Source organism: Oenanthe melanoleuca, chromosome 2 (assembly GCF_029582105.1).
Source record: "Oenanthe melanoleuca isolate GR-GAL-2019-014 chromosome 2, OMel1.0, whole genome shotgun sequence".
Lineage (NCBI taxonomy): Eukaryota > Metazoa > Chordata > Aves > Passeriformes > Muscicapidae > Oenanthe > Oenanthe melanoleuca.
The window spans coordinates 69,603,537-69,629,248 of NC_079335.1; the positions used below are offsets into that span (position 1 = coordinate 69,603,537).

At 37.2% G+C, this 25,712-nt stretch overlaps 1 protein-coding gene across 1 annotated transcript in view; it reads left to right on the forward strand.

The window, feature by feature from the left end:
- The window catches only part of ADCY2 (adenylate cyclase 2), a 199,363-nt gene that overhangs the window by 148,757 nt on the left and 24,894 nt on the right, over window positions 1-25,712 (forward strand). Inside the window, exons 15-17 of the mRNA XM_056485305.1 lie at window positions 3,870-3,954; window positions 14,915-15,052; window positions 23,294-23,413. Of these exons, the coding sequence (XP_056341280.1) occupies window positions 3,870-3,954; window positions 14,915-15,052; window positions 23,294-23,413 (343 nt within the window). The remainder of the gene's footprint in view (window positions 1-3,869; window positions 3,955-14,914; window positions 15,053-23,293; window positions 23,414-25,712) is intronic.

Consider the following 25,712-nt stretch of genomic DNA (forward strand, 5'->3'; position numbering starts at 1 on the left):
TTCTAGCTGCCCTTTTTATTTTCTTCTAAAAGTTCTCCAGGATTTTTAAATGGTGGTCTAATGAAGACAGGGAGATGAACTAAATCTGTCACTGGGTTTTATTGATTCACTATTCCATTAATTTGGTTTTGCAGTAGTGTAATATCATTGATTTCTGTGCAGGCACATAGCCTGCTACTTAAAAGTAGATTTGGAAATATTTGATGATGGATAAAATACAGCAAGTTGTAAGTACTATCTTCAAGATCACAAGACATTTTTTTCAAGGCTGAAATAATTTATTAATGTTTTCATTTTCTTGGGGTCAGTAAAGTGGTATTGATGTTTTTAATAATAAGCTTTACACAAAGTGGTAATTATAAATTTAATCAAGAAAACAATATCATGGGGTGAAATGTATGATGAGGAGTAGGTCTTCATTGGCATTAAAATGGAAGCAAATCTTTATCATTACATTTCCTTGGAACAGGTCTGTAGTGGCTCTCTAGAATTCTTGCTTTACCAAGTGGGAGAAGTATATTAATTCACAGCAAACCTACACTCTTTACTTAAGCAAATAGAATTGGTGCTAACAATTGGTAGTGATGTTTTTCTGAAATGTAGACTGGTGAATTGGTGAAAGTGTATTTCAATGGAACAGGAGATATTTCTTGTAGCATTCCAGTAAGGGATTGTATTTAGGCTATGGTTAAGATTCTTCCCAAGTCTTCACTCTGAGGCTGTTGTGTTCAAGGAATTCTGTTCTTTTGTCCTGAGTCTTCACATAATATTTTTGATCAGTTACAACTGAATTTCTTCATAGAAAGGTAGTACTTAGAAAGTTTGTCCAAAAGCAGGCATATAAGATATAAAATGGTATAAGTGAAAGGAAACCATCATTACTAGCTAATTTTCTGCTGTATTAAAACACCAAAAATTCAAGTGGAGTTACCAAACTGAGCTGGTTTAACACTGAAACTGCCATACAGTCTCCTTAGCTATTGAATCTTTTGATGGCTTAATGAAAGTATTAATTCCTTAGAGAAATAAATAGCTACTAGTAGATACCAAAAAAGTCTGAATTCAGTATTGGCTTGTGTAATTGTCAGTTGCACTGGCTTCATTGTGATTTTATCACCTCAAGAGAATTTGCAGGCCTATCATGTAGAACATGGATAACAATTATCTACAAGCTAAGGAAATTCTTTGCATTGAAGGACATGTTCCTAAAGTCACATAGTTTCCTAAAAGTTATAAAATTGTAGAAAAAACCCAGTTTATTTTTTGCATTTTAAATATCTTTATCTTCATCAATAAATTTCTGTTTTTCAGTTAAATAGTTACCAATAAGATACACATAAATTTAATTTTTTTTTTCCAATCTCACACCACTGATAAAAATGAATTGTTCAAAGCACATATTTCCTAATGAAACCAGAAAAATGCAAGTTTAGCTAAGATCATAAATTATTTAGACATGGAACTACTTGAAGCTTGAGAAGTTCTCATATTTTTTCCTCACTTTTAAACTGTCCCTCTGTAGGTTATGGTCGAGGGTTGTCCACTTTGGGTTTCTGGTGGGGGACTGTAGTAGGGAGCAGAATGAGGTCATTCCTTGGAGGATAGAAGAGACAGGTAAAAACTTACCTGGTTTATGCAATTTCAGGTGCTCCTCTGACTAAATATTTTGCCCAATCTGTCAGTGCAATGACAGATTTGATAACTCTACACAACAAAAGAAAGGTTAGTTTACTGTAAAGAACTGTACTGGTTTTGTAATGTTTCAGTGACCAAAAATAAATCATACTATGGTCATTCCCTCAAATGAGACTTGTTTATCTTAATTTATCTTAATTTTTAGCATTTTGCTTCCCTTCATAGCATTTTCAGCCCACTTCTTTCCTTCTAGGAGCAGCATGAAACTATTTTGTCTTAGTTTAAGTGAAACAGAAGTCTTGCTGTTCCCAGAAAAGAATGGGGTGTGGGGAGCAAAAATACTATGGGGTTTTTCCTCCATTTTCATTGCTCAGATCTGGATTCTAAGATACCACTTTTTGTTACCCTCAGTCTTTTTCTCTTTGTCCTGTTCACCTTGCTGTGCAATTCTTGGGCTCCCTCAATAACATCATTGATTATGTGAAACAGCTACAAAGACCTTTTGTTCTTGCCTGTTGCCCAGGAGATTAAGTACTCTTTGCATAAGCTCTCTTTATGCCGTGTTAATTTTATTTCCCTTGCTCTCCAGATTCTCTCCTAACATCTTCATTTCTTCTTCTAAAAGGATGCACTCCAAATTTTACTGATAAGGCTGTTCTTGTGTGAAGGCCTCTTTTTGGTATTCTTCATGTCAGAGAAAGAATAGTTATATTTTGAAATGTAGGAAAGGTTCCTTGAATGTTAATGAAGGACATGTATGATTGGAAGTGTTTATGCATATGTAAAAAATAAACCTGTTTCTTTATTAACTGGCTTTGTTTTTAGTTTCCTAGTTGGTTTTTTTGGTTTTTTTATCTCTTCTTTTGCTTATGAATTTTCAATTCCTCAGAGTAGAGGCTAGTTTTAATACTCTGATGTACAGCTTCCTGTCTCAGTCACAATGAGAAAGTCTTGGAGAACATGTATTCATAAACAATAATGATCTTCAAATGACTTTTAAAATAAGTATTATTTCATTATTAATATATGCTATGAATTGCCAGTTGTTTGTTTTTCATTAGCTGTGTGCATCAGCCCAAAATATGATGATTCATACTTACTATATAACAAGTTCTCTGAATGATTGGCAGGGAAGCTCATCAATTACTCTCCAAAATGCTTTTAATGGCATCAGAGTGGTTGGTGATGTTAATGCTTTTTTGTTCTTTCCTGAAAATATTTTATGTAACACTGCTGTTAAAACAGATCAGAATGTTTCTTAATATGTCTGGCATATAATGTCTTGATAAAATAAGATGTTTGCTTAGGCTCAAAGGAGTTGAGAAATATTTTAAATTCTGTAAAAATATCAAATCTGGGGTTAAACCTGAAAGCAGGTACTCTGGTGAGGGACTGCATCTAGCTCCCATGCTTAAACAACTCAGTTGATCCAGAGCTTCTGGACTTCTCTTGGCATTCATTAAACAAAATTAGGTTCCACTGCATCTTTCCCTAGGCAGATGGGCTGAGAAGCTCTCACATGGTGCCGATGGAGCAATTATGCTCTACTGTGGTACTCCTATAAAGAGATTTCCATGGTTGCAGAATGAATGATTGAAGGAATGAATGATGGAATGCACAGATTTTTACTGAAACCCTGTTTTCTGAGTATCCAGGGATGCTGCTTTGGCTAGACCTTCCTATTTCTAAAACACAAGAAAAGGATGAATGGTAACACTGAGTAAGGGTGATCAACATCACAGGAATGGCAGCTTCTGCTGTGAGACACTGAAAATGGACATCACTGACCTGTGCAGTTTTCTGCCCCTAGGGGTGAATGCACACCATCAGCAAGTTTATTTTGTGTGTCTGTTAGGCTCCTATATTATTGTAAAATCAATAACAAAAAGTGAAGCAATAAGGATCTTCTTTAATACAAGCTTCCTAAAGTTAAAACAAAACAAAGCATTGCTTCTCTTGATGCACTCTGTCTATATATGTGTGGGAATTACTAGCTTCTCATGGTAATAACTTTGCAAGTGAGAGGTAATTTAATTCAAGCATTCCTGCATTGACAAAATGGCAGGGGAAATGCCTGTCACTCAGCAGGCTGGAATTGGTTTTCCATGGTATTGATGTTTGGAAGTTGACACTTGCACATAGTAATTTTTCATATCATCACCATTATAGACAAAGAAATGTCATGCTACAAATGTTCAACAAAGAAATTAATACCTGTTTTCCCTCTCTTCTAGAACATCCATTCTTGGAATTTCATTTGGGGCTGCATTTCTCTTGCTTTCCTTCATTTTGTTTATCTGTTTCGCTGGACAGCTTTTGGTAGGTATTCAAGGAAATTTAATCCATTAGTTGATGGTTTCTTTGAAATAACATATTCTGATTTTGCCAAGTCACTCTGGCTTTGCAGAGTACCAGTTAAAGGAAAAAGGATCTGCATTCTCAGGCTTCTGAGGACATTGTTTTGTCCAGGTTGGTTTTCTGTAAAATGTCCTGATTTATCTGAAAAGCAGAAAATGCCAATGCAGTGGTTGTCTGTATCAACACTAATAAGCTCTTTCTCATATGAAGCTGGATCATCTGAGAGTTTTTTATTATGGTTTGATAGATTGCCTTTTTTTTGCTGTTGTGCTTACAGAAGGTGGCTCATCTTACAAGTGCTTTAATTTGCAGGACTGTGCATTTGTTTAAGTATTGTATAAGACCATTTTCTGAGTTTAAAGAATATTTCACCATAACAATTTTGTTTGAAATATAAAAAATTTTCAGTAAATTTCCAGTGTTGTCACTGAGTGGTCTGGGTGTTATTATAATACCTATTAGTGTATGCAATATTATGCTGAATTTGGGAATTTAATTTAATATATGGGCAAACCTTTCAGCCTTTCAACATGTCCCCCATTCAGTTCTCAAATAGATCCAACATAGAACTCCATCCATAACAAGGATAAGGTGTTTCAGGGTTTGTAAGGAAGTGAATGCAATCTGAATGTGGCATCCCCACTACTCCTTCTCTGTCTTTGCATAAGCTCACATAGAGAAAACTGAAAAGCATTTTATAAAAAAAGCACATGGGAAAGACAATTACTTCAGTCTGCAGTAAACCAGTATAACAAGGTAGTTAAAGAAAAAAACAGGGGAAGTAGGTTTTTATAATTTATTTCTCTTCTCTTGTGAGGCTTGTAAATGTTTTTAAGAAAATATAATTAATATACATTTCAGTTACCTTTCCAACAAGTTAGGGATGCTGCCACTGCTCAGGAATTAATCTGAAATATAATGCAATGATATTGTTAAATATTTTTAATCATTAGAGTGAGGTCTTAGAGGTATTGCTATTACTTAACAGCAAAAATTAGTTCTCCTGTAAGGTATACTTGACGGCTGCTTGTTGCTGACAGTAAATTGGGAGTAAAATGATGGATTCAGAGTACTACTCTTGAATAAGCAAGTTAAAAAAAATCCTTCAAAGAAAAGCAAGCCTTTTCCTGTCACATCCCGAGGTGTCTCCTTAGACCTGAGATCAGCTCAGGAGGACATGCAGGTGGTCTGGAACCCAGCTCTTTCCAATGCCCATCAATGAGAGACTGCAGGAGGCTGTTCTTAGAGGTTTTCATGGTTGTTTATTGTTCCTTATCTCAGGAATGCTTTGTCCAGCAAACAGCAGTCTGCTTGCCAGACATCCAGGGCAGAATCTGCCTGGCAGAGCCAGGACTTATCTTTTAGACTCTAAATTACGTACTAGGTATTTACAAATGACCCCCAATACAATACAATCTTGTTACATGGTCCAGCTCTGTCCTCATCCAATCTAAAAGTGCCAGCGTGTCACCCAGCATGGACGACACAGAGAAGAAGGAGGAAGAGGCATCCACACCCCCAATTCTCCATCTTGGCCACGTGTCCCTTATCACAAACATTCTAGAAATCTGCTAATTCTACATTCTAACAGTCTAATTTACACTCCATTCACTCTTGTGGCTTGCATTTCTTCTCTCAATGTTGGTAAATTGTTCCAAGGAGCTAAATCCAGCCCCTGAGACACCTGGGTCTCATTCCAGAGTCTTTGGGGACCCCGCCAGGGGGGTCTTAAACCTTCCAGGGAAGCCAGAGGAATACTCTGGACTCCCACATTTTCCTGTAGGAAAAAGAGGTGCTAATGAAATTGTATCAAGAAATGCTGGCACATACATTCTCCTGGGGCTTTTATTTATAGGGTTACTTAGGAGGAATGCAGATACATTTTTCTGCATTTAAAGGGATGGCTAAGCAATATCCCAAGTCAGAGTTGTAGAGTTCTGCCACCTGAATAACATCTAACACCTATTTTCAATGCCTTTTTGCTCATGTCCCACAAGTACTGTAAATACTGTAAATAGAAATGGAGACCTATCACTGCATTTCTGATGACTTGCCACTTGTCATGTTCTAACCTAACAAACTTGAAGGAGTTATTTGTGTCCATGTCTTTGTGAGTTCAGCTGCTCTAATACAGAAACTATGCTGCTGAAAAGATTTCAGTAAGTTATGATGCAGTGTTGTCTTTCCTTCATGTGCATGGATGAGTTCTTAAGGTGACAGGTGAGAAGCAGCTAACACAAGAAGCAGTAGGTTTTCTTTTCCCTTGTTCTCTCCCTAAGATTTCTTCCTTTGTGTCAAAATCCAAGTATTGTTTTGCAGCTTTGACCACAGTGACACCCTATGTCATATTTTGGTAGCATATTTATTGCACTCTCTGACCCATCACTGTAAATGTTTTCTTTTTAGAATAAAAGTCTAAAATTTAAAAAAACTAAAATTGATATCTGAGTTTTCACACAACAGTGACACTGTAACAGAATTGGTTTGGGTTTGTTTGGGGTTTTTTCACACCTGTTTTTCTAAAGAGGCATATTTTGGATTCCCTTATAGAAGTCATGTAGTAAATGTGGATTTGCTTGTGTTTACATGTGCTTGCACACAATTACAGAGTTGAAAATCCCCAAATATCTCTCTTCTAAAACTGCACCAAAAAACCCAAGAATTTTTTGTGCCTGTCTGACCCTGACAGGTGAAATGTGGTGAGTTGGCTACAGGCCAGCCACTCACCCAGCTGCTCACTCACTCTGCCTCACTCAGAAGGATGGGGTAGGAAAACAGGATGAGAAGCTCATGGCTTGAGATAAGGCAGGGTGATCACTGACCAATTACTTTCATAGAAAATGCAGACTGAACTTGGGGATAATTGATTTATTTTCTTTACTTTAGGTATTCAATTTAAAAACAAACATTAAAACCACACCATTACTCCTCCCTATCCCAAATTTATCTTCACTCCTCTGCTCCAAAGACCTCTGCCTCCCATCAAGCAGTACAAGTAGGGGTGGAGAATAGTTGGTACACAGACATTTCTCTCTGCTGCTCCTTTACCTATTACAAATGGCTGTAACCACCACAGAGGAAGTCCCACAAAAACCAACATTGAACAAATTACTCTGTATGATTTCACTAGCAAAGCAAAAAAACCCCAATCCAGACTGTAATGCTAAAATTACTAGCTCTTATGGAATTTAATTGCAATATTGTAAGTAGGGATTTATGTTCACTGTTTCACTCTGAGTTTATTAATTGGTTCTGCTGTTCAGCAGCACTGCAGTGTGGCCCAGCTCAGTCTGGGGTGAAGTGATAATTCAACCATTAGAGAAGAACAGGAATTTTTCCATCAACTGAGGCAGCACTGTAGTAGCACAAATAAGGAGGTTACAGACTTCCAGATCCTGTCTTTGTGGCATCCCCTGCTGGTCTGTGGCAAACAGGCCAAGGGCAGGGAGAGCTGACACTTCTCACAGAAACAGTCATTTGCCTGTTGACACTAAACCTTGCTCAATCCTCAAACTTGAAAGGAATTTATATCTTCTATGTTCTAATTACTTTTTTGTCCCTATTAAATTTTTTTATATGTCTTCTGTTTTTTGGGTAGTCACAGTGTTCAGAAATACTCATAATCTTAAAGATTATGAGTATTTTTGATCATAAAGATCCTTTTTGTCTTATATTTTCATATTTTAAATGTAAGCTCATATTTTAAATTAATTTTGAATATTTTCTTTGAATTTTCCTTGAGGAATTTCTTTCCCAGATAGAGTGACAGTAATTGTCCTTCAGCTCATGTATTTTCTGTGTCTCTTCTCTTTATCTTCTTGAAGTACAATTGAGTTCACAGAATGCATGTGAAATGCCTCAGCTCTGGTAAGTGCTAGATGTGTTCTACCTCCTGCTGTGAATGCAAGGAAGCAGACACCTGGTTCCTAAATGATACACTGGAAAATGTAATGTATTCAGTAGGCAAAAAACACAGTAAGCATGTAAAGGAAAGATCTTTGGAGTAGCTGAGGTAGCTGAGGTGGCTGGCCAAAGTATTAATCTCAAGCAGATGTTCTTTATGCATTGATGCAAGTACTCAAAAGTCTAAAAAATCTATTTGCATTACCTGGGAGATGCATGCACTTAATTGATGTGACATTATCTTTGTGCCAGTATCTTTCCATTAATATGAAACTTTTTTTTATTTATACCTTGCAAACCTCTTTGACTACTTAAGCTAACAGAGAAGATAGAAATAATAATGTCATTTCCTCTGAACGTGTTTATAGTTTCTCTTAAATACCAAATTGAATCATGGAATTAGCAGAGCACAATGCCAACAAAACAAACAGAAATAACTGGCTTCACAGTTGAGAAAGATGTTCTGATTGGAGCTTACTGAAGTCTCTGACAAAAGGTAGCCAGTACCTGACACTGTCCCTGCTAGAAGAGAGCACATTATTTGCACCACATCACTGAATAAAGAGTGATACAAAATCTTTGCCTTTTTTTTTGCAGGGGTTTGTATTTTATTCTAAAGCAATTGGCATTGGTATTTAGGTACAGTCAGAATGATTGTGTATCTATAAGATATTTGAAAGCTTTGTAAGGAAAGGAATATCAGCATCAGCACTACTTGGAAATTATTTTTAGTCTGGAATTTTGCCTTTGATATGAGTGTCATTTAATACAGATACAGATGAAAGATGTAGGCCCTTTAGTTTCTTCAATAGCAAGGCTTTGCATGGAAATGAAAATTAAAACAGGGATGTTTAGGCAAGGAGAACCTTAAGAGGCACTTTGGCACTACAACAGGGTCCATGAAAGAGGCTCATCAGTCCTAAAAGTCATTCTGATGAATCTCTAGCAGAGGCACCACAACAGCAAATCCATCACCACTTAGTTAAGTACCATGTTCAGACTTCAGTAACTTCTTGTTGCTGAGCTTCTTGAGTTACATGTTTATGACATTAGTTACATGATTGACGCCAGCTGAAGAATTTCCTAACTTGGTGAAAACTTGGTCTTTATGTCTGCTTTTCTAATTCTCTTCTAACAACTTTTTAAATCTAGAAATGCTGTCCTTCAGTGTCTTTGACCATGATGAGATTGTAAGTTAATTTCAAATAAAGAGATACCCAAGTGTGCTTCCTAGAGTGCAAATAATTTTTCCTGCAGTTATTAAAAAAGTAGGAAAGCAGAGAGCATCCAGATTGTTTTCAATGGTCTGTACATGAATTACCTGAGAGCTGATACCCATGATGTGCTAGTACCAGAATATGGGCACAGATCAGAGCTGCTGTTGTGTGAGGCACTTTTTGGATGGTTGAATCTCACTTGGAGATTGAGACTTGGCCAATGTAGAACGTAGCATTCAGAAATCCTTCCTCTAGTTCAGTGCCCTGAGCATTGTCCTTAAAATGTCATTCAGATTCTTCTCAAGACTAGTGACTCTTTAAATATTTTCTGAGAAAAAGAAAAACCTTGATGGGAGGGACTGAGAACATCTTCAGTTAAAACACATAAAACACAGAGATTGTGTGTTTTCTTGAGTGAGGAAAGCAACACAGGAAGTGCCAGACTGGACTCTGACTGCCCAAAGGTGAATTTGTGCAGGTCACTGACATTCTTTCCTTTGAATGACACAGCTGAAGTGAACCACGTGGCCATTGTAGCATGACCTGTTGTAAAGGATAATTACTGCAAAGTATGGTGACATTAAAAATGTAAACTGACTTTAGTTTTTGCTGTTATTTCTTTTTTTCGGGATTCTAGATTTTGTCCAACCAGTGCATGAAGTAGAAATTGAGTGCACTTTTCACCTGGATGTATTTTGTATGGTTCAAAATTCCTGGCTTAGATTTACAGGCGCCACCATGGAATTCAAAAGCTTGATGTTACAGTATTCATTTTAGAAGTACTTTGGTCCTTTTTGTCAACATTAGGAGCATAAGTATGTAAAGTAAAAGCTTGTGTCTGTACAGCAAAATCCCCCTTCTCCAAGCTTAGATCAGTGTAATTGCTGTCAGCAAGCTCTTTGGGTTTTAACTTTGGTGTCTTCAACTCTGAGTGAAAATGAGCATGTAAAAAATCTGAATTTTGTTTCTCTTGTTTGCATTCTTTGAAGCATCAGTATTGGTAAAATATCGAGTTGTATTTGAATGCAAAATGAAAAGAACAAAAAAATGTGATTCACTGGCTTTCTGTAAATAAGAAGTTTTCAGTGAAGATGTTCCAACCTCAACTAGCATGTGAAGGAGAAGTGTGACAGCTCTTGAAACACTGTCTTTCATCTACAGCACAGCTGTCACAATTAGTTCTTGCACCAGTTCCTTGATCTCACTCAGAAAGACAGCATTCATCTTATTAAATGCTGAAGTAGGTTTTTGTATGTGGAAAGACAACACAGGATACATTTTAATGTTCTGAATATTCAAAATAAGTTATTACTCATTATCATGCTGTGCTGTCATATCAGATTTAACATGCTCAGATGAAAAGGTAATACATTAGTCACCTCTCATACTGCAAATACCTATTATTTCTAGTCAGTAAATGGTAAACACTGAACCATATTCTGTAAGCTCCACTTAGAATAAACACTGTGATACTCTCTAATGCTACTGAGATCTGATGTCTTATCAACCTGCATGCTTTCAAGGACTGATTCTTTCTTTAATCTCATTCTCCATTTTATTCAGAAAATTGTAAAGGAGACACAACATTTACAGCAAAAATGTATGATGGAATCAGTGAAATAAACCTGCATAAGTCTGCTTTTAAGAATGGTTTTAATGATTACCCCAACCCCTCCAGTTCTGCTTCCAGGGATTCCCCAGATTTTCAGCTGTACTGAACTGCTGCAGCTATAATACATGTGGACTGGATCTGGACTGCTCAAAAGTGAAATGAATTCAGCATATCTGTTATTCACACAGAGAATTATTATTCAACAGTATTCTTTCATGTTTTCCAAGGAGTATCTACTCAATGGCTTAAAGATTTTTAGGGTTTTGTCACAAGTTTTCCATTCAAGTTTTTCCATATTGGCTTAACAAATAAGGTGGGCAGGGCAGAGGTACCAAATAAACAGGGGTCTTTCCCCTCCAGAACTCAGAACTGTGCATTGAACAGCCTGGTAAGAAATACATCACTGTTGTGTTTCTGTTTGACAAGTGGAAATAACTATCTAGAATTTAATTTTAAAACTTGCACTCTTAACATCACTCACGTGGTTCTTCTGGTTAGAGCCAGCAGTGTCTTGTAATTTTAGCAAGAGCCATGGAAATAATAGAATCTCTTTATTGATTAATCACATTGGCTGAATGATATATTGTTTCCTGAAATTTATGTTGTTCTCCAGACATTTTCTAAGTGATAAAGTGTCTCCTTTCCCCCCCACCCCCTTAATGGTAGCAGGAAAATGTTTTTGTTAAAGAAATGTAGAAAATCAGTCCAATAATGTTTTCTTTGTTAAAATATATTAGCAAGGTCAGGTGATATTGTTCAAAAAGCAAAGAAAAATTGGAATTATTGCAAGCAATTTTAGTACAGAAGTTACAAAAGTCTGTACCTGTTTTCCAGGTACTTTAAAACAAGGGGAGTTCTCAGTAATACATGCTGTTCTCAGCATGGACATTGCTAGGTAGGCTCAGCAATTCTATACTGTAGTTTTTTTCAATGATTACTTTCAAATATGAAGAAAGTTCTGATTTAACAATTGGAAGAATTGATGTTAAAGTAGAAAAGTTTGAAAAGTCACCATCATTTGATGCCAATGTTCTTGTATTTAGATATTGGGATTCAGCAGGAATTTTTCTGTGTGAAAGTTAATTTTATCCTGAGAATTAATATAACACAAATTTCTCATATGAGTAGAGAAAACTTAATTTGCATTGTGTAGCACTTCTAAAACATGAAAGCACCTTTTTTGCAATGTTGTTTTACATTTTTTACTGAGTTGTGATTTTTAAAGTTTTGAAATTGAAAGTAAGGGCTGCAAGAGCTTGTTGGGTCCAGTGGAGTTCAGGAGCTGAGAAGTGCTCCTTCCTGACTCACTGAAGCAAAATCTGATGGAATTTAAAGCCCAGGGAGGGGATCCTCCTGTCCCACTCCCATTGCAGTCCCATTGAAGTGCAACCTGCAGTGAGGTTGGGCTTGTTTTCCCAACAGGAAAATGGGCATGAGGACCAGTCACACAGAGCCATGGACAGAACTGCTCTTTAACAGCACCCAGGTAACAATGAGCAGCAGTCATGTAAACATGATCAACACTAGTTCCTTTCTGGAGGAGCAGGGCTGATGGAATAACACCTCCTGTCATCATCCACAGGCACACTTTCACTTGTGGGTCTCCTGTGTCCTGTCCCCTAAATGCCATGTAATATTTCCTATATTTTCCACATAACCAAATACACCCTTAAGATACACCATAGTGTTTTACACAATTCCAAGTTTCTTTCTCTCCACTTGCAAAGTTAACTGTCCTGTGCCAGCCTCTTACCTTCTGGCAGGGATCAGCCTTTGTCTGCAGGAAGATTTTTTCATTGAGGCTTCTTGGTAGATTTTGCATCAGAAATCATGACTGCAGCAAGCTGTTTCAGTGGTCTTAGAAGCAGCAAATTTAGTGGCTTCTGTTGATGAAGTTACTCATCAACTCTCATTGCCCTTTTGACCATCAACAGGTCTTCATGATTGCTTTGATTAGCCTCTCATCAGATAACATAAACCCTGTAGAATTCATAATAAAATATATCTTGTTTAGACTGGATAATTTATTTCCATTATTAGCTTATTTTCTTGGAATTTCTAGTCCTAAAGACTTTCCTTGAACAGTATAAGCTCCCTGTAATGTAATTCAGAAAGAACACAGTGTACAGCTTTAAATATATATATATATATATATATATATATATATATATATATATATATATAAAACTTTTTAGCTATTTTATATTCCTAGTATTTTCTCAGTGAACTTGTCCAGTTTTTTGTGTCTAATGCAGCTCAAACTTATCCAGCTGCTTTTAAATTTCCAAGAAAATCACAGGACAATGTAGGCTGAGTTGTAGTAAAGCTCCAGGTGAGCTATAATAAAGGTAAAGAGTAATTAGGGCACGATTTTATGACTGTTTTAATTTGCCATAAATCCATGCTCCCTGACTCACTGGGGTTTAGGCAGACTAGACAGATAACTGAATGATTCATTTTCACACAGATCCATTCTCTGCATCCATCAGGACACTTCTGTAGCAGCAGCAGCAATCAATGCTTTGTGCTTCTTACTATATTGAAGTGGGAGGGATGACAAAACTTCTGTAAAAATCCGTGTGTGGATTCAAATTGCCTTGAAATGTGCTGTGTACTTAGGGCTGAAGAACAAGGCTGGGGAGTTCAAAAAGGCTTTTGAGCAGGAATTTTTTGTTCAAAAATGCAGGTCCTTTGAGTTTATGTTTTTGGATGGGTTTTTAATAAGGGAGAGGAGTAAAGTGTTTATATAAAAGCTTCCTGTTTCTTTCCTTTTCTTGGTCCATCCTTAAGATTCCAGTGATTCTTCTGACCTTTCTGGAATTGAATTCAGAATCTGTCCAATTCAGTATGCAAAACTCCCTGTCATAAAAGGAAACAATATGTAGAAAAAGGTCTGCATATGCAGTGGATTTGTCCAAACAATGTATAATTAGGAGCAAAATACTTATGTGCAGTATGATAAAGACCTTCATGCAAAATGCATTCCATGTGTAGGGTAGTGGTGTAATTTAGCATGATGTGCCATAGCTATTGAACTTGAACAAATACATCAGTGCTGTTTTAATTAAGTCCTATGTTTGGTAGTTTTTCGTGCTTGAGTTCTCATTTTTGAGACTTCCTGAGCTTGTATCTCTGCTGGTGGCTGGGGCAAGGGTGTAAACAATATGCAAAGCCATCTCAGATAATATTAAGTAAATAGAGGAAACACGTTGAAAAAAATTAATTATTTTTGTGGGATTGTCATGTTCCTTAAATTTTCTTTGCCTTTTTTACAGGGATTTCATAAAACTGAATTTGACATTTAGAAAGGGCACAAAGATAAGGATGCTTCTAGGCAACCTTATCTTCTCATTGCTAAAGTTTTGGTAAAATTAATGTTTATTGGATGTGTCACAAATCTTTGTTTATTCTCTGTGAGCCTCTTGTGCCTCTAGGCACTGTGCATGTATGAATGGAGACTTTGCAGTGTCTTCTTAAAAGCAGATTAAATGAGTCAGAGTTTTTTATTGTTAACTTTTGCCACAATATAAGAAAATTTTTCTATTCACTTAATACTTTTTCTGTCAAATTTTATGTCCCGTTTTCTGTGAAATTCTTATTTGCCTTCTAGATAGTTTTAGGGAAGGTTGATTTGCTTTGCTGAGTTATTTTCCATTTAAAATTAATTATCTAACAAGACTTCAAAAAATGAAAGAAAAGCTTGGAAACTCTGCTCTTTTGTGGGCTGCCAGGGATACATCTAGCCTTTACTCTGTGTCAAAGACTTTGCAGAGTCATTATTTACATTTTGAAGTTTCCAGAGGCTACTAAACATGATTCTTTCAGTTCAGTCAAGGCAGGTCAGTTAATTTCCAAGGGCTTTCCTGATGTTAAAGGTAATGACACTGCTGTAAGCTCTCTATTTTGCTATTATTAGTATTATAAATTGAATGTTTAGCAAGGTACTTGCAAATTATATTTAATGGAAGTGATATTATGGCAGATATTTCAAATAAATTTTTCTTTATTTTCATGTTTAATCATTATCTTTAATTCTCATGAGATTATAATAGTTAAATAGTTCTGTACAATGTTGTAAGATTAATGTTGCTCTCAGTCATGAGATATCTTAATTCTACCCTTGTTTATACTAATTTAATATACTAAAGATCTTTTTTTTTTCTCTCTTTTCCAAACTGTTTGCACGTAGCAATGTAGCAAGAAAGCATCAGCTTCGTTGTTGTGGATCCTGAAATCATCTGGAATAATTGCAAACCGTCCATGGCCAAGGATCACTCTTACATTGACAACCACTGCTATAATATTAACCATGGCTGTATTCAACATGGTAAGGGAAAAAGGGGTCATTTTTCCTGGTTTTTTTTTTGTCCACTTAAGATTTGTTGTTATTGTTATTCAGTAGTTATTTAGATGTTAAATTTATGGCCTGTGGCTGTGCCAGGAACATATGTGATAACAATTGCCAGAGACAGAAAAGCAGAGCATAAGAAAACACACTGTGTAGTCAAGACCTCTGCAAACAGGATGCTCAACAAGAGCTCAGACCCTGGCTAAATTTTTAAAGAAAAATATTATTTGTAATGAACTGCAAACAATTAAACCCCAGGTTTGAATTGCACAAGTCCCTTAGTCATCTATGCATTGCTTAGAAAAACAGCATTGCTGAAAGAGTGAAGTATTTCCTCATGGGATTTGTGGAAGACTTCGTGTGAAACAATCTAAACTTTATTCATTTTTGTGATGCTGCTCTGCTGACTCCAATATGATCATAATATATATATATTATTGATTTCACATGCTTGTCATTTTTTAAATAAGAAAACAATTCAAAGTGATGTCAAAACTTCAAAAGTACTGACCCACATATTCATGAGGGATTATGTCTATTTAAGTGATTCCAACCTGTGCTTTTCTCTCCTATCAGGGGAAATCCATGTAATTTTATTATTCTTTTGCAACTACAGCAATTATAGAGTAAATCTATCATTAGTTTGGCTAAAGCATGAATCTTAATGTATCATTTGGTCTGGAGGGTCTGTTGTCTAATGGGATAAGCAGTATGTGGGATCAAAAGTCTTCCTTAGTTTTGTCCTGTTGGCTAAGGTGGATTTTTGTGGGAACTCACATTCATTTAGGCAATGCTTTCATCTCAACATCAATGCACAGATACTATTCATGCTTCAAGTGAGTGAGATGCACATTTCAGTGCTTTTGAAATTGCAACTCCAGTGCTTCCTTGAGCTGCTGGTACTGCTGATACTTAAGATTCATAAAGGACTTAGAGATGGATAATAACTACACTGTTTTATTTTGCTTTCCCACATTTCAGGGGACTCTTAGTCAATCATTTGTTACACTAAGTACTAAACTTGTCCAAATGATGTAATGTGGGCTTTTAAATTTGAAATTTCTGGTAGAGTGTTTTCTCCATCTTTAGTGTTAAATTTTCCTAGTCTTGTTAATGTTGGTTTTTGTTCTTTCTTTTTCCTGATTGTTTTGAAGGAGAGGAAAGAAACACAAAACCAATTCCATTTTCAAAATCTAAAATCCGCCTAAGTGAATTTAGTGTTTAAGGCTGGGAGAGGAGAAACTCAAAGAAGCAGTGGCTGAAAATGAGAATATAAACTGACTTTTCATCAGTGAAAGCAGTTAGCAATGGAAACAATTATTCTGAAAAGCTGCTGATTCTCCATTAGCTGAAGACTCTATGCCTTTTTGAATTATAACCTTTAGCCATGCAAAAGTTACACAACAGCATAAAGCTCAGAGATTTAGTAACTTGTAAAATGAAGATCAGGCTAGATTTTCTCTTATTTACAACTCTGTAAATATATCAGAAGAAAAGAAAGAACCTACTTGGGTTGAAAGTATAATTTGAGTTAGACTTCATGCATATGGTTATTTATTAAGTTTAAAAATGTAAGAGGAGATATGGTCAGCAACTGTGTGTACAGCCCACTTCAAATTTGGCCTTCAAGTAGTGAAAGACATTCTAGTAAATAAAAGGAGTTGTTCAGCACATAATTTTTCGAAAAAGGTTTTAATTTTATTGGCTCATGTCCAACTTTATGTGGACTGAATGTTATAGTAAAACCTAATAGGCTGTATTTTAAAGTCTTAGTGCCTTATCAGCAATGTTACAAATAATCATGTTCCATGATATTCATGAGATGATAATTGTAAGTACAATTCCCACCTTGGAACTAACCCTTAATAGTTTGACTAGCAAAAATTACTTTAAATGTGATTGTGAAATTTGCATTTACAAATTGTGGGAGAGACTCTGAAGTCTCATTATTGTATCTCCAAGCAACATGTACTTGATAGCAGAGTCTGTTAACTGCATTTTCCTCCATGAACCATTTCAGTAGAAAAAGGCAAAATGTAGCCATTAAGATTTAACAGAGATAAAAAGTGTCTAACCAAGCCATAGCAGTAAATCATCATTAAGAACAAAATGTCGAATAAAACTCAGTCTTCATGGTCAAGGGAGACTGGAGAAGAGTGGGGGTGCAATTTTATTTGAAATTAGCTGTTTCAGCAGACATTTAGATCTCTTGTTCAGGTTTGAGACATATGTAGTCCTGATCAGCAAAAGGAGGTTAAAAATCAGCTAATGTCACACAAATAGCTCTGAGCTGAAGGGAGAAGGTAAACATTAGATCTGGTGCCATATAGACAGCAGGACATGTATCAGTGACTGAGCTGTTTTTATCAAGCTGACCTGCTTTAAACTGATCAGGAGAAAGTATCCTGCATGGAGCATTCCAGGCAGCCCAGGGTGACAACAGGACTGCAGGACTGTGAAGGGTTAACCCTTGAAAACTGAATTAATGACTGCATGCACTACATCAAATGACTGTGCCTCACCATCCTCTGGGATTAATTTGATCTCAAGGAATAGGGCATGATAAAAGAGTCCTGCAACAGCTCTTGGTTTCAGTGACTTCTGCATCAAATGCATGAATGATTCTTGGCACAAGCAGCAAGATCTCAGGGTTGTATTGTCCCACTAACTCTTAATTACTGTAACTACCAGCTTCAAGACTCAGGATCATAGAATCATAGAATAGTTTGGGTTGAAAAGAATTTTAAAAAGTCATGTAGTAGTCAATGTCACACTCCCCACTCCACTTGCCACAGGCAGGGACATCTTCAGCTGAATCAGATTGCTCACAGCCCTGTCTAGCCTGACTTTGAGTGTTTCCAGGAACAGGACATCCCCCACTTCCCTGGGAAACCCGTTCCAGTACCTCACCACCCTCATCATATGTTTCTTTATATCTAGTCTGAATCTACCCTGTTTTAGTTTAAAACCATTACCCTTTGTCCTATCACAACAGATCCTGGTAAAAGTTTGTCCCAGTCTTTCTTAGGCCCTTCAGGTACTGGAAGGTATCATGAATTACATCCTGTGTTCAAATAATGTCAAATAATTAATCAAACCCGCTTTCCTTCTCATAGTGGAAAGTTGGTTGCTTTAATATACCTTCCTTTTAGTGTAGCTGACTCTGTTGCTGAAGACTAAAAACTCTTTTTTTTTTTTAATTGTTAAGCTGTTTGGCAGATACACTCTAATTACACACCCCACAGTGCCTGGCACATCAAAGACCCTGTTTTGGAGGGTGCCTAGTGCATGTCTTTCAAGAATAACAGACACTTTCTGGAGGTTGACCTGCTCAGGGGGTTGAAAGGAGAAAGCACAGCTGAAGCAATGTCATTTAAGTGGTACTTGCAGGGCCCAGTCACAAACCTATTCCAGGATTTAAAGAACTTTAAAAAATCAGTATCAATCTAGGTACACTAGATTAGCAGAGATGCACTAGCAGGTGAGACACTGCTCTGAAATCATGTTTACAGAAGTTCTGGTTTCTTTCAAGGGTGTGGGAAGAGAGAGAGTCCTGCTGTCACTGCCTTTATAAGTGAGCATCTCTCCATATCTGTCAAATACAAAAATGATGCTGAGTCTGTAAAAGGCCAGCAGGCTCCTCATCTTTCCTGTTGGTGGGAGCTTTGAACAAGGCACTTGTTCACTTGCCACTACATATTCCCTCTGCAGGGGGCTGGGAATTGAATACATGGTGGCAAAAGATAGTTATGCATTTTCACTTGGAATATAAACTTTCATAAAAAAGAAATCACTGAGCAACTTTAATTTGGTCCATTTGACCATTACCAAGAGATATGCCAAATAACAGAGATGCATGAGCACTGTGATGATAAGAAGCCTTGTACAAACCCAGAGGCAAAATGCTCTAAAATTTCTGCTAAATGCACTTCAGTACTCTCTGGATTTTCATTATCCTTTTACAATTTACCAATATCTCAGCATCACCTTTATTTGATAAAAAATGCAAAATAGTCTTGGTATGAACTCAGCATTCCAGGCTGTTCTTAAACATCTCCTTTGGAGCTTGGGAAGAGGGAGAATGATGCTGGAATTTGTGATTCTCCACACTATTCTTGGGGCATTCGTGTGAGGATCTGGGAATGAAAGTCCTGACTCATCTGCCAGACCAACTGCCATTTTTCAAAGGAAGCTGTGATGTGCATTCTACATCCAAGTTCTTCCATGCCTGAGTGAGAAAGATGGCTTCTTTTTTAATGAGATCTAAACTAGTGTGTTATGTTGTTGTCTTCAGACAACAAAAGAGATGCACCAATTTGCTTATCTCAAGTTTTGGGGGGAGGGTCTGTCACCACCTGGCTCCCACTGAAAGCAGTTATTTTCACTGTGTGAGGCAGAAAACTCACAAGTGAGGATGGCAGATCATGTGAACACAAGAAAAGAAAAAACTGTTAGAATATATCAAGTTAAAATAAGAACCTAATGGTAGCATGCTCAGACGTTCCCTGGCAAACATTGGTATTCATAAAAAATACTGCTTTCATTTGAGTCATTTGAGTAGGTGTGACTGCTTAGTAGGACTGAACCTTCTGCTACAAAAAATACTATGTTGAAGAACAATATGTATCTTCAAAGCATGATAGCAGATGTAGATAACTGAGGAGAGACAAGAAAGAAAAGTGCAAACACATCATTCAGAAAAAAGTGTTGTTTGGCTCATGGCAGGTGACAGCACTTCCATATCCTTTTTTTCCCCTTTTTTATATCTTAATATATGCATAGATATACCATATTTCATAGTGTTCTGTGTATATAGGTAACATTTAGAGGTCAGAAATGCTTTGTGCAAAGTTCAAAACCCAAATTAAAATGCTTTAACAGAAATTAACATATATAAATATGCATGCCATATGTGTTCCTATAACATAATTGTGTTTGAGTTCTTCATGTTATATAATCTTTGCTCTGGGGACATACATAAAGTGGGATCCTGAACTAAATATTTCATGTTTACAGAAAAAGTATATGCATTGTTAGTGGGATGTGGGTTCCCTTGGCAAATGCTCTTGTTAACAAAAGCTATTAAATAACTGGAGGCAGGGAGTTGGAGTAAGTCCTCAAAACTGTCTGAAGGGTTTTTGCCCAAAATTGTTAAAAGAGGCAATTGAGCATCAGCTGTCTTAAAAAGTAACCAAGTGACTTCAGAAAATCCTTAAGTTAAGAAGGAAATAGTGTGATATGAAATACAAAAGAAACAGAATCACAGAATGGATCAGACTGGAAGGGACCACAGTGGGTCATCTGTCCAAGCTCCCTGCTCAAGCAGGGCCATCCTAGAGCACATGGCACAGGACTGTGTCCAGATGGATCTTGGGCATCTCCAGTGAGGGAGACTCCACAGCCTCTCTGGGCAATGTGGAAACCTGTAGCAGAGACAGAGAGCTACAAGTGGAAACAGATGACTGCCAAAACACTATTTTGAGACTGTCATAAGTCACCTGTCTGGCCTCACAGCTCTGCCTCAGCCAGCAAGAGCAGCCTGCCTGGATACTGAGAGCTGGGAATGGGCAGGAACAGCACGGGCTGGGACAAGCAGGGACCCCTGCCCAGGTCTGTCCCTGCACACAACTCACAGGGTCTGGCCAGCATGTGCATGGGCAGCTTGCAGGGAGCTCACAGGTGCACACAAAACTGCAGTACCTGCATCTCCTTTCAGCAGCCTGTGGCAGCAGGGAACCTGCATTCCTAGAAGAGGGAGTGTGTGCATTTCACCCACACATCCTCTGGGAAGAGGCAGATGTGCAGGTAACTCTCTGCATGTGCACGTCATTAGAGCTCTTTGGGATCAGTTACAGAAGGATATTTCAAAGTCTGTAGGAGTTTATTAACATTTTGTAGGGTCTGTTTCGTGGCTTATATTTCTGACTTTGTAGTTGACTGATGGCAGGTTAATTATATGTAGTTTCACAAACACAGTTATGTTAGCAAAGCAAGAGAACCCAAAAGTGCAGCTGCATAAACACAGGTGAGTGCCAGCTTGGCTTTGGTAGTAGGTGGCATATTGATCACCTTTGCAAATCCACAACCCTGGACTTCTGTTGGAGGGGAGATACAGAGAGAATGGTTCAGACTCTTCTCAGCAGAGCTATAAAACATATCAAAGGGCCCTCAGCACAGGTGCTACATGGGAGGTTGAACAGTCTTTAGAAAGACAGAAAGGAGTCACTGTGCATGTTTAGTGCTGACTGCTGCCAAGGGGGATTGTGGGTCTCTGTCCTTGGAAGTTTCCAAGAGCTGGCTGTACAGAACTATGACTGAACAGATCTATTAATCAATAAACAATTTTGACCCACATTTAATTGCACTGAGTGAAGCAGTTCAGGTTTTCTCTGTACCAGTAGTTAAAGACAGAAATGGAGAAAGAATTTAGGGCTGGGTTACCCAGTGACTACCTGCAGAGAACAGCATGTGAGAGGGAGGTGACCTGTGGAGCTGTATTCTGGTCAGCCACGTGTGGATAAGAGGGACTGTGAAATTCCTTAATAAATTAAGGTGACAGTGTCTGTGAGTTACCTCACAGGCTTGGGATTTTAGAAAGGAAGAAGTCAGGTGTGGATTTGAGTAAAAGAACTAGGATGAAATTTAGCAGTAAAAAGCTCAAAGTTGTGGTTGGTCTGACAGATCAGTGACAAGAAATTCTGATACATGTTGGATAGGCAATGAGTTCAGGATTTTAATTAATTATGTGGGTTTAATGTCAACTCAGCTGAATCACAATAACCATCCATGTGACTGCTTTTAACTCATAGTAAGTATAAACTGCATTTGCCTAGGTGAGTCCCAATGAAGGAAAGCTACCTCACATTTGCTGAGCATGATGTTAATAGCTGTCCATGGTGATGTCCATGTGCAGAATGTGTTAAGCTCCTGTAACATCAAGATCTGTCTGAGCCCCAGCTGCATGAGGTACAGTGAGCTATTCAGGTTTTGTAGCTGTGAGCAAAGGAGCATCGTTCTAGATGTATAAACTCAGTTTTTATATTCAATTTATTCAATACATACAAATACCTCAAAGGCAGGTGTCAGGAGGATGGTGCCAGGCTCTTTTCCAGCAACAGGATGAGGAGCAATGGCCATGAACTAAAACACAAGTTCCTGTGTAACCTGCTGTAGGTGACTGTGCCATGACAGGTGGGTTGGACTGGATGGTCTTAAGAGGTCCCTTCCAACCCTAAAAATTCTGTAACTCTAGGATGTATTATAATATATTTCTGCAGAATTAGTTTAATTGCTATTGCATGACTCACTGATAAAATCCAGGAAGTGTGTTGGCAGTTTTGGTCACCCAGAAGGTGGAATTGAAAGAAATACCTACAGAGGATGACTGCTAGACTAATTAGGGGAATGAAGAGCTTGTTTTCAGGTAAGGAACAAGAAAAAACATAGATGGATGAGCACAGTGAAGCCAGAGATGACACTAAATATTAGGACTTCAAATACTAGGGAGAGGAAGAAGCTAAGTGAAAGCTAAGGACAAGGTTATGACAAGAAGGAAAACAAGAGAACTGGCCACGAATAGTGGTTAAATGCAGAAACAGCTTAAATGTTGAGATTCAAACTACTGGAATAAATGTAGTCACCAAAATCTAATTTGTTAAGAAAGGACTGGATCACTGCACCAAGGGGGTCTGTATGATGATGGTTTCCTGTGTGATTACTGGCTGAGTTTGATGACCCAAGGGATAACTGGATCCACTTTTCAGTTTCAATTGCATTAGTCCCAATATTAATGTTAGCATTATTATGTTATTGCATCTGTGTAAACCAACTTCAGTAAAGACTTCTTGTTCTTTCTTTAATTCTTCCTGTGTTTAAATAGGACGTTCACTTGTGGTAAATCCAGGAATTATTCATATTGAGTTTATTTCTTCATTGTCTCTTGGATGTGTGAGCTTCTGATACACAAAAGTAATATAACAAAGAGCCTTTTGTCTTTTATTCAAAGTGTTAGATGAAGGCTAGCAAAGTTGTTTTTGTTTTATAATGCAGGAACATGCATGGTATGTCCTCTTCCTATTTCAAATTAAATACAAAAAATAGTGGAATATCAAAGTTAAATGGTTATATACAAGGCTTTCCCTGCTTCTCCATTTCTATTCTCTATTTTGACCTTAAACAGCTGTCATGCTAATGGATTATATTTTGATTTTTTTTTTCTAGTTTTTCCTGGATAATGCTGTGATAGCTTTTCCCTCAGTTATTAATTCATCAAATGCAAGTTTTCCTAATTCAAGTAATCAGACACGGTGGTGTATACAAAATAACTGCTTTTTCCTACCGGTAAGTTCATTTCACATTTCTTTGTTTTACAACAATTTCACTGAATTGACTGTTACCAAATCTCCTTGAAGTTAAACACCCACCCATTTTTGAGACTACAGTAAAAGCTTTGAATTTTTTTTAGTCAGCTGCAACTGCATTTGAAGTAAGTGGGAAGTTAAATGAGATTAGTACTTCTGAAAATAGAGATTTTAATGAATGTCAGATTAAAAAAGCAGCAAACAGCATAATAACAAGGAAGCTTAACTCACCCATGCTAACATGTTACAAGATACCAAGATAACACACAGCATCTGCAAAGCAGACTGCACTGGAAGCCAGGTTAGTTTTCAGCAGGTTTCCCACGGTGGGAATATTTTCAAGTGGCTGACCTGAAAATATTCACCATTTCCATAAAGTGTGAAATCATCACACTTCTGTCATTGCATATTTGGCAAGAGGTGGTGTGAGGGGGCTGGAAATAAAACTTTCATGTAGCACCATGTAAACTGCTTAAGAGATCTGAACTGATCTGAAGAAGATGTCACACTGTGAACAAAAGCACAATGGCCCATGCAGGAGGAGCAGGAAGGACATTGCTGCAAAAAAGTGGGAACTGTGTCCTGGAGAGCAATGATCCTTAAAAAGATTAAAAAAGACCTGCAGTTGAAAATAACAAGCCATATATTGTGTCCAAATAGGTCAGCTTGGGTTTGGGTGAATAAGCTGGTGGCAGTGAGAGGAAAAGGGAGTTATTTCATCTCTATGGTGAAATAATGAGACCATTACCAAAATGGTGTGTCCTGATTTCAGGATCTATAGCTTTTAAGATATTAAAAAAAAATCTTTCATCTATGAAATTTTGTCTTTGATAGATTGGCATAAAAAATTGTGTTAAAATTTCACTTCTGACATTAAGAAATGAAAAAGTTAGCTAAAGATTTTTAAAACTTTAAAACCTCTCTCAAATATGCATTGTTTTCATCCCCAGATACTGCAAAAAAAAAAAAAAAAAGCTTAAAAAAGCTATAAATTCCTTTTGAGTTACCACTTCTAATTTTTTTCTTTAATCTAGGATTAAAATTTCTTTATTCAGTCTATAAGATATTGAATACTTAGACTGAAAAATGTTTGGTTCCTAAATTAAAAAAATGTTATTTTGAATCTGTGTGTTAGTTTTAAGCTTTATTCATGTCAATAAACTTTATGTGATTTATGATAGTAAACCTGACATCTATTGACTATGTCATCTAAAAAGAGTACATAAGAGCTTTGAGAATTACTTTAGCCCCAATTGAATTAAGTTCATTTTGAAGCAAAGCAATTGATTTGCCTTCTTCTCAATCCCTCAAAATAACTTTTTTGATTAGTATAGCTTACTTTTTAAAAAGACTTAGCAAAGATTCCTCAGTGAATTATAGTGACATTTTTGTGTTTAGTTTAGTTTTGTTTTGCTATGATGCTTCTGTAGTTTCATGTAACAGAAGTTGATGATCTGCTCCTGGGACAAAATACAGTCTGGTATCAGTGCTGCCACCTCCACATGTTAAATAAATGAAAGTTATAATACTGACACCTAAAAGATGTGGTTTTGGAATATATTTTATTTGACTAGGAAATTTTTTACAAAATTATTTTGTCCTCAAGTTTTTCTCTATAGACACATGGGAGTAGAATTCCTTCTTACTTCAGTAAATATCTTTATAGCCACAGAACTGTAGGTCTTAAATTTTAAGAGAAGAGATGAAATGCACTGGGCTGGATCCTAAGTGTGTACTACCCTGGTGCAAGGCACCATACCTGTGATCCCAGTAAGAAAGACACTCAGACTCTGTAAGGTATTGGCTAAAATACCTTTATTAGCTAGCACAAGAAAGAAAAACAGATGGAGTTACACCCCTCCAGATGCTGAGAATCTTGATTCATACAGCATGAGGTGCAGATTCTGTCTGTGGAGAGGTTGCCCAGCATTTTCCTTTTTTGAGCTGTTAGAGGATTTTCTTAAAAGGAAACATTGCTGTTGCACTGGTGGATAAAGCCAAGGCTGCAGAGGTGGCATCACACTGGTACCAAGTGGGAGCTGCCTGCAGGCTCCTGGGTTGCTGGAGCTGGCTGAGGTTATCCTGGCCAGGGGATGCTCTAAACATGGGGAGTGCACCTGCTCAGCTGCACTGCTCTGTGGGTCACCAGACTGTCCAGGCCTTTGCTTGTTGCTTACTGAAACACTGCACTGCAATGCAAGGTCTGCATTCTTAAATGTGTGGCTGTGCCACTCTTCTCCACATTTGTCTGAAATTTTCAATCCTATGGAACACTGTCA